General features: G+C 34.0%; 1 protein-coding gene across 1 annotated transcript; it reads left to right on the top strand.

Annotated features, from left to right (window-relative positions):
• Nucleotides 1-229: 229 nt before the first annotated feature.
• Nucleotides 230-9,349, top strand: LOC145686605 (uncharacterized). Its single transcript, XM_081760062.1, has 2 exons — nucleotides 230-363; nucleotides 8,802-9,349. The coding sequence occupies exons 1-2, from the start codon at nucleotides 355-357 to the stop codon at nucleotides 9,129-9,131; spliced, it is 339 nt and encodes a 112-aa protein (XP_081616188.1). The 5' UTR covers nucleotides 230-354; the 3' UTR covers nucleotides 9,132-9,349.
• The last annotated feature ends 415 nt before the right edge of the window (nucleotides 9,350-9,764 follow it).

Raw genomic sequence — 9,764 nt, 5'->3', positions numbered from 1 at the left:
TTTGAGTAATTTTAGCACCAGTAAAATATTTCTTGTAGTATTAACGAAAAAATAACCTTTAACACAAATCTTGATCGTATCGGCTTGTAATTTCTTTTCCAACTACATACGTCTATCAACAGAAGATCTTGCTGTGTCAAAAAAAAAGAGAGTTGTTTTCTACGAAATACTCACGAAACAACAAAATGTTTTTTTTGTTTTCAACCTATCTGTTGTATAATATCTATACATGTCAGTCATAAGGTGTTTTTAAAGAACATATTAACATAACAATTTTCAAGAGTATAAAAACCCAATATTTAGTGAATTTCTTTACAGTTTGGTAGGACCTACTGCAGAGAAGCAATATTCGTCATGAAGTCTGTGAGTATATAATTTAAAATGCTTTGTGTTGCTGTTATTGAGCTCGTCTAGCTGACATGAGTAAACCAATTAGCCTATGATTATTTATGTACGTATTTATAGGTACTCCAAGTAAAACTTTTTTGTTATCTGAGTGTACTACGGGAGGATAAGTTTTAATTAACTTAGCTGGGTAGGATGCCCAAATTATTCACGTGCATTGGTTTAAAAAAGAGTTAATGTCAGTCTGAATATTAGGAGCTGAAATAGAGAATGAGGCAGACAATTAGGATTAGGGATAACAGGTATGCAAGTACTATGTATCAATGACGTCAGCAATAAAGATAATCACTTGTCCAATTCATACCTCTTCGATAGAAAGCACTCTTGTAAAGCAAATTTGCTGCATATTTTGCATATTAATAAACTTAAAGAAAAATTCGGAAAAAATCGAACAGAACGTTCATTAACATCATATACTGCATATCGCTTCACTGACATAAAAAATCCTAATTCCTTACGCTTGTTCTATAAGTCATATGTTGCTCCCACTATCAAAGCTCCCCCAGAGAGAAACTAAATTTCTAGCCTAATATTTTTGCAAAAAATTATAAATGGCCATATATCATCTGAACAGATTAATTTTCGCGTATCCTCTAGAACAACACGGTCTATTGATCTCTTTTGCACTCGAGTGGCGAGAGTTAATATTGTCCAAAGGTCCCTTCTAATCCGAATTGTGAATATTTATAATCAGTTACCAGAAACTGTAGACGTTTTTTCAAATGAGTATACTTTCAGATCATCTATAAATAAGCTATTTTTGTTATGTTGCTGTTGTGCTGTACCATCTTAAGCTTAAATTGTTATTCAATTGTTATGTTATCACAATGTTAAATGTTTCAGTGTAAAATGGCCTAGTGCTGTATCTGAAACATATTATATATAAATAAATAACTAAATATACCATATTCAACGATTATGTATAACAACTTCGAGCATGGGTGTAAATGATGGGAACGTGATGGAACGATATCCCCTTAGTAAAAGTTCAAGAAGAAAATAGTAAAATGAAGGAGGGAAAAGTAATTAGAATCACATGAAGATGAGTATACAAGCAAAACGTTTTGTTTTATTTGTTTTGTTCCCTCTTGAAACATAATGACGCTGGTTCTTAACAATGTAGCTAAGATCATACAACAAATTGAACCCAGGTCAAAATTATTTTAGAATACTATGACAATGATGAAATTGCAATAATGATTCGTTGTTTTAGTGATATATACGTTTAGAAAGTCTCAATAAGTTGGGTGGATAGTGGAACACTTTGGTTGGTCGCCCACGAAAGTTCGTTTGGAACTCCGTCTCCCTGGGCTTGTTCTCGTGAGGAAGTCGTCCCCTTAGTTCAACAATTCCATTTCCACTCCTGCACTCGAGGCTTAACAATTTCGAAGCTTGAACTTTGACTCTTCGATGAGATTCTCGCCCCAATTCCGAATTGGTTGAATGCACAAGTCATTGGATCCGGTAGTACAGGTTGCTCTTAAGCCCTAATTTGAGGTTGGCATTTCTAAACTTCGAAAATGTATTTATTGCTTAAATATTCAGAACTTAAACGTTAATACTGACAGTGGAGAATCACGTAGTCATTATTATTATTATTATTATTATTATTATTATTATTATTATTATTATTATTATTATTATTATTATTATTATTATTATTATTATTATTATTATTATTATTATTCGTTAGTAGGATTGGAGTTTAGCGTCATTTTCAACACTGAAGCTATTTAAGACAGACTTAGGTAATTTCGTCACCGAAAATTTCGCTACCGGAATTTTCGTCACGGTAATTTCGTCACCAATATATTAGCATGTAGGTTATTTCGTCACCGGAAATTTTGACAGTAATTTCGTCACCTGTAATTTTGTTACCAAAATATTTGAATAAAGGAAGTTTTGACATGGTCATTTTTTTTACCTTTGTTGAACTAAGTAGAGACAAAGTAAACGACCAAAACAGCTTATCTTATCTTAATTAAACTTGGAAAACAATTCAGTTGGTGTCCGACTCTGGAAAATCGAAGTTTCGGATACTCGACGCAAGAACAAACAATAATAAAAGAGCATAATGTCAGCTTCAGCAAATGTTAAAAGCACAGGCAAAATGGGCCGCTAATGGATTTATATATCATTATTTACAAATATTAAGTTTTCAACATTTCAGAACAGAAAATAGAAAAAAAATATAGTTTGTTATAATGCAATAAGTGATTTACATGTTGATTTTCTACTATTCATAACATGATAGGAAACAAGCAAAAATTTTTTCAAACATTTAGTTCCAGTGTTATACGTTATGCACAAAGACTGGAACCGTTTCTACAAAATCTCTCTTCTAGTTTTCTTTTTTGGTGGCTGACCCACAGCATCCTGATATAACGCAGTTGAAAGTTGCGTCAACTTGTTGAATTAAGTACTATCAAAATAATCTAGAAGTTCCAGTTTTTCCTCCGAAGCCTCTGGATTTCCTGATGCACATCTTCTACGGGAAGAAATGCCAATCCATTCATTTGCTCGCATAACAGACGAAAATTTTCATTGCTCTTGTACCGTTCTGTGAATCCAATCTCTTGGACCTTTCTCCACATTGAGTGAGTCAGGTGAAGAAAAGCAATGCTGTACACGAGTTGAGTTTCCGAAAGTTGCTTTTACAGTCTGCATTTCCGCTATCTCGAAATCCATAATCACAGTTACAGGGTCCGGGTATTCACTAAATTCACTGCACTGATGCACCACCGCACGGAATAGTTTTTCATATGATTGTTGTGTCTTGCTCTGCATTAGGGCATACACCTAGTAAAGGAAGTCTCACCTCAAATAACATAGGGCTATAGGGCCCAAGTTTTTCTTCTTATTATTATTTTTTAAGGAGCCATTGAAAAGTTTCCGTCCACCATCCATGTTTCACTTCTCAATAGCTCCATAAGGCTATATTTAAAGGAAATTGTTAGAAATATTTACAGTACATGTTTTTCTTCCTTAATATAAATTTGTTTTCTTCACATATATATCCAATAACAATTTGCCAATGTTTAATCAGAGTTGACATATAACATTCTTCTTTCAATAGCTCCTAAAAAGATCACTCTTTTCACATGACTCAGTTAACGTGGATGAAGGTCCAAGAGTTTGGGCTCGGCGAATGGTACAAGAACGGTGCAAATTTTCGTCTAGTTTGCGGGAAAATGAAAGGATTGGCATATCTTCCCATATTTGTTTGCAATTTTCTGTTCTGAAATTTTGATTTTGATATTGAAATTTTCATATATATAAACCCAATAGTTCCCCACGTTGCCTTTGCTTTCAACATTTGCTGAAACTGGCACTATTTTCTTGCACTGGTGCTTGCTCCTGCGTCGAGTACCCGAAACTTAAATTTTGCAGAGTTCAACACCAACCGAATTGTTTTCCAAATTTGATTAAAATAACGTAAGCTGTTTAGGTCATTTACTTTGCCTCTACTTAGTTCAAGAAAGGTGAAAAAAAAAAAAACCGTGACAAAATTTCCTATTTGATAATATTTCTGACAGAATCACTAGAAACATTTATCTCTCATGTCAAATACGATATATAAAATATGTAACTATTTATTTAATAATAATAATAATAATAATAATAATAATAATAATAATAATAATAATAATAATAATAATAATTATTATTATTATTATTATTATTATTATTATTATTATTATTATTATTATTATTATTATTATTATTATTATTATTATTATATATTTCGATTTGCTTCAGTTGAAGATTAAAGAAAGCAATTTCAAAAACTTTTTCGATTCATTCATTGTACTTGTATTATGTTCTAAAAGACACTGGTGATGAAAATATCATGACAAAATTTTCGGACGAAATTACCTATATGGTAATATTTTGGTGACAAAATTACCGGTGTCGAAATTACCGTGACGAACTTTCGGGTGACGAAGTTTCCGGTGACAAAATTACTGCCGCCCATTTAAGACAATATTAACATGGAGTCCAAACCACATGAGCTCCCACCGGAGATTGAACCCGTCTCTCCCGTTTCGAAGAAGCTTACGCTAACCACATAGCCACGAAAGAGTTCTACTGTTATTACAATTATTATTATCATTTAGTATATTTTTTATCCAGTTTTAAGCCACTAATTGCAGGCGAGTGTATCTTCTTACGCATGTTAAATGGTTGATTATACTTGATATTCCTATTTCTGTGAGATGCACCTTAATACTTTCCTTCCATCCGTACCTAGATCTTCCTAAAGGGAGGCCGCGGTGGCTCAGTGGTAGAGCGTTCACCTCTGGTGCTTGGGGTCCCGGGTTCAATCCCAGCCCCCCGCCAAGTGAACTTTGTGGTGGAGAAACACCGTGGAGAAACACGTCCAGATTATGGTTTTCTCGGGGTTCTCCCGTTTTCTCCCACTTTCTTCATTCCACAATTTCATTCATTACTCATCATCACTGTCCCCTTTAGAATAACCGGCATAACTGTGGGACGTAAAACTCAAAGATTTTCTTCCTAAAGGTCTTTTTTTTCGATTGCGTTTCTAGTCAAAATTTCGAAAGCGTTCCTACTTTCTTCCATTCTGGTTACCTGACCTACTCACCTGAACTTCCCAGACTTGATGATCCTAACAATGTTAGGTAAGCGATATAAACTATGCAGTACCTTGTTATGAAGTTATTGCTGATCCCCGTTATGGCTTTCTATCTTCATTAGGCGTGCAAAGTTATTTTATTTACTTATTTACTAAGTACTAAAATTCTTACTACCACTTTTACTAGTTCTGAATTGATAAGTTAATAACAAATGCAAGTTAGTCCTTGAATAAATTTTATCATAGCAGGATATTGTCATTTAAAACGCCTCAAAATTGTAGGGCAAAGTAAAGGTTATGACACGAGGGTAGTCATATTTTGTGGCAATGACATGAAAGAAATAATGAGGCAATTTACTCATAAATAAAAATTAAATATGTAGTTTTCACATCTTATATATTTATATGGTAGAATAAAAAAGATGGATGACTAAATGAAGGTGAATTATTATTAAGTAGTTTATGGAAGGATAACGTATGAGGAAACGGAATAGCCATAGGAAAACCTACGAATATGACGTTCTCCACCACAAACTCACATTTTCTGGGATTTATTCAGATACCGGAAGTCAACACTCTACTGCAGAACCAGTATGTCCCATTTTACTAGTAAAATTGTAACCGATGGGTACAAGGTACGAACGAAGGATGTTACAAAATAGAGGATCTGCCCACACGTATCTTCATCATATGATTTCAATGCAGCCAAAAAAAAAAAAAAAACAAACAAACAAACAAACAAACAAACCGAGCATCGTCTGAGCCGGCACTTTTGAATGGCTACTCTCGTTTCCGCCATGATTGTTGGCTCGGAACATTGCGATCTTATTGGCTCGGAGTGGGCAATGTAGGTGTGGCGAAGTTGTGACGTATGGCTTTGCGATATTGTTGTATGGGCAAATCCTCTATTTTATAACATCCTTGGTACGAACAAAGCCTAAAAATCAGGACCGGATTATCCTATCTGAAGACCCGCGGCTAGAAAAAATATGTGCCCCCTTCTGACTTCGCCTAATACTTTTCTATGAAAGCTCAGTAGAAAAGTTAAGGGACTATGTTTCATATTTTCGGTCACATTTTTATTTTATGATGATGATTGTATCTTTATGATTCTTTTTAAGATAGCTAGTTGAGATTTTGATCAGAGTAGAGGCTCCTGTCTACCTGGAGGCCCCGGGGCTGCAGCCCCCTTAATCCGGCCCTGCTAAAAAAATGTCTTATTCATATTATGGTAATTCATTGCTTTGCAAGGGCACGGTGGCTCGGTGGTAGAGCATTCACCTCTGGTGCATGGCGTCCCTGGTTCGATCTCTGCTTGCGCCATGTGAACTTTGTGGTGGACAAACACCGTGTTCATTGATTTCTCGGAGTTCTCCTGTTTCCTCACATTTTATTAATTCCACATTTTCATTTATTTCTCATCATCATCGTCTCCTCCAGCCTAGCTGGCATAACCGTGGGAGAAAAACTGAAAGATTTCAATTCATTTTACAATTTTTTTTCAATTTAAACAAGACAAGTGCTTAAGAAGAACAACCAAATTACATTTAAGCAGGGTTGTGAAAAAAGTACAAAAGCAAGATCTTATAATAAAATCCACAAACCATGGTTTACTTGCTTTAAACTAGTTGTTATAGTTTAAATTAGCTTTTATTTATTTTATTTTATTTTTATTAAAAACATACTCATATTAGAATACAGCTCTTCTACACGAAGGAGTAGTAGGGACAGATTGTAAATGCACTTCTGTCCTCCGTATCACTTTTACTAAGCAGCATGTTTCGCTGAAAACGAAACCAATCTGTTAATTAATGTTCGTAATTTTAAGAACAGAGAAAAAGAGAAAGCAATACCAGAATACACAGAATACTGGTCAAATAAGTGCATTTTGTGAAAGAATGTAATAATACATATTTCATTTAAAATTTTCTATGCATAAGTACGTTATTAACTTATTATAATACATAAAATAATACTATCAGTCATTGATACTATAGAAACACGAAAGTATAGTTGTCATACTTTATTGCTTCCCTTTCCACTACCACTTGTGATTTTCTTGTTAAGGAAAGAGAAAACCCCTTACCTAATTTCAATTCAATCAGTAAGTCAATCGTATATGCCATGTATGCAACTAGTTCTCAACTTCATGTTTGGTGTTCAACTTCAAACAAAAACCTACAGTAAAGCAGCCTTTTTGGTTTCCAAATGGTTTCTTAGCGGTGATTTAATCTTTGAACGGCAGCTGTAGACACTTGTACAGTCAGTAACTGTACGATAACGGAAAATGAATTGTTATTTCTCTGTTTGAGATTTGTGACTTTTCCGCTTTCATATGTTGACACCTGTATCTTTACTGTAGAATCAAAATCATATGGCTAGTTAAATAGTTTCCTTTAATCTTCACACTTCAAAATCAAGAGACGAACTGATCGGGAGTATCGAATTTTCAAAACTCATTCAAGACTTTTTCCATATTCTTAATAGGTCTTCTATAGTGTAATTATTCTCCTGTACTTCATCAACTGCTGTAGATATAGGTTTAAAAAGATATAACACATTTCTAGCTTTAGTTTTTGTGCCAGACTGAAGACCTTCTTTACAGCTGAATCAATTACTAGTTAGTTTTGTTCGTATGCTATAATTGTTGACCAACTGTTAACATACGAAACTATTCCACCGCACCTCTGTTGGGAAAACTAGTTCAGGTTCTCCAGCTTCTCTATATAACGCACTTGGAAAGGAATTGTACTTGAATTATTAAACAATATTGATTATTTGTTCCTTTATATTACGAAAGAATGACTGTATATAATAAACAGGTAAGCTTATCGCATGAGCCGAACAAACATATGAAATAATATATAGCGTACCCTCTTCTTGTATTTCTTGTCGCATCGCATAACATGAATTACACAAAAAGTGTTCAAATATGATGAAAAAATTGCTTTATTTAAGAAAACCGTCTGTTTTAAACCATGGTTTAAATAATGGCTTAAACCAGCTGATTTAAATCACTCAACCCTGTTTATAAGTGGTTGGCAGTTTACATACCTAACTGAAGGCTTTACCAACGTCAACATGTTTAACTTGTGTTTAGTTTAAAAATCTAAGAAGGTATTTTGTAAACACTTTGCCGTTTGTCAACATTCTTAGTTCTGTTTATGAGACTTTCTTAGTAGCAGCTATCTACTTGTTAAGTTTAAAGATTGCTGGAGAAATAGTGATTCCGTTAAAATACATAATAGTTTATTTTAAATTTCAAGCTAATTTTTGATTTGGAACAATTGCAGTGATTTTCTAGTTTGTTTCACGTCCCTTGACACTTTTGATGCTAGATGAGATATGGTCGTAGAAACTAGTATTGGATTTGTCTCCCATCCTCCTAAGGAGATCACACATATAGGATGCATACTTAGCAACACAGCACACATACAGTATTTACCTAGCAACACACCTACTGGCATACCCATCCTTCTCTTTACAGAAGACCGAAACGTGCATACATGTTAGCAATTATCTTCATACAAGTTAGCAAAAACTTGTCCTAAGAAAAAGCAAGATCTTTTAATGCACATCCTGAAAACTATTAACATAAAGATTAATAGTTCGGAACTTAGTGGTTAGCTAAATAGTTAAAATACTGACTTACACAGTTTTTGTATTAAATGACTCGGCCAGGTTACAATATACTCACATAAGTTTCTCTTAACTTGTTTTCAAAAAGCAAAATAGTTCGATGATTTTATTAGTAAATCCATAATTGTGTTATTCATGTATGTTTTCTTGTTTATTACAGTTGGTAATTCTTCTCGTCTGTGCCGCAGTCACGTTAGCTGACGTTCCAGTTCTCCTGACAGCACCAGCTACGGTCTATTCACCACCACCACTCCCAGTCTATGCTCCACCACCTCCAGTCTATGCACCACCACCACCACCACCTCCTCCCCCTCCTCCTCCACCACCACCACCACCAGTTTATGCACCACCTGTACCAATCTACGCTCCGCCACCACCAGCACCAGTACCAGTGTATGCTCCACCTAAGCCAGCTACAACGTATGGAGTTCCTACAGTTGTTGCCACTGAGTTTATCTCAGGGCTACCTGCCGTAGAGGTCATTGGTTGAAGAAATAAGGTAGATGTCACACCGTAAACACAAACATACGAGGAGGAAGAGAAATGTCAGAAACGTTGTGTATATTCCTTTGGCTAAGAGTGTACTTAAAGGAAAGTGTTGATGGAATTGATTGAAATTCTGTTTTGAATGTGTGAAATGTAACAAGTAATTCCATAAATATTGTTATTTGTTTTCTTATTTAAAAATAAAAACAATCACATAGATCAGTACAGCATTTTATTATGCATCCAAATTAAAAATTCAAATAATAATAATAATAATAATAATAATAATAATAATAATAATAATAATAATAATAATAATAATAATAATAATAATACATTATTATAAATTAAACTACACAGAATATAGAAAAATTTTTACTTTTGATATTGTCATTAACAACACTATTCATATTTGAATCGATTATTGTTGAATGAACGTCACATTTTTCTGAAATTTGATTTATGCGCTTTTATGTTCTCTAGAGGGTATGCACAACTTCCCGTATAGAAATTACAAGTATTAACGGTGTAAAGGCAAGTATAGATCCAAAGTCTCGGACTTTAATATCTTTCTTTAAGATCTCAAAGCAAATCAAAATGAACTCAGGTCTTTTATACAATCATCAATTCGTTTATT

The sequence above is a fragment of the Thermobia domestica genome, chromosome 5 (assembly GCF_964235325.1).
Source record: "Thermobia domestica chromosome 5, izTheDome1.hap1.1, whole genome shotgun sequence".
In the NCBI taxonomy this organism is placed as follows: domain Eukaryota; kingdom Metazoa; phylum Arthropoda; class Insecta; order Zygentoma; family Lepismatidae; genus Thermobia; species Thermobia domestica.
Note: the sequence above shows the minus strand (reverse complement) of the source record. Positions and strands in the feature narration are given on the sequence as shown.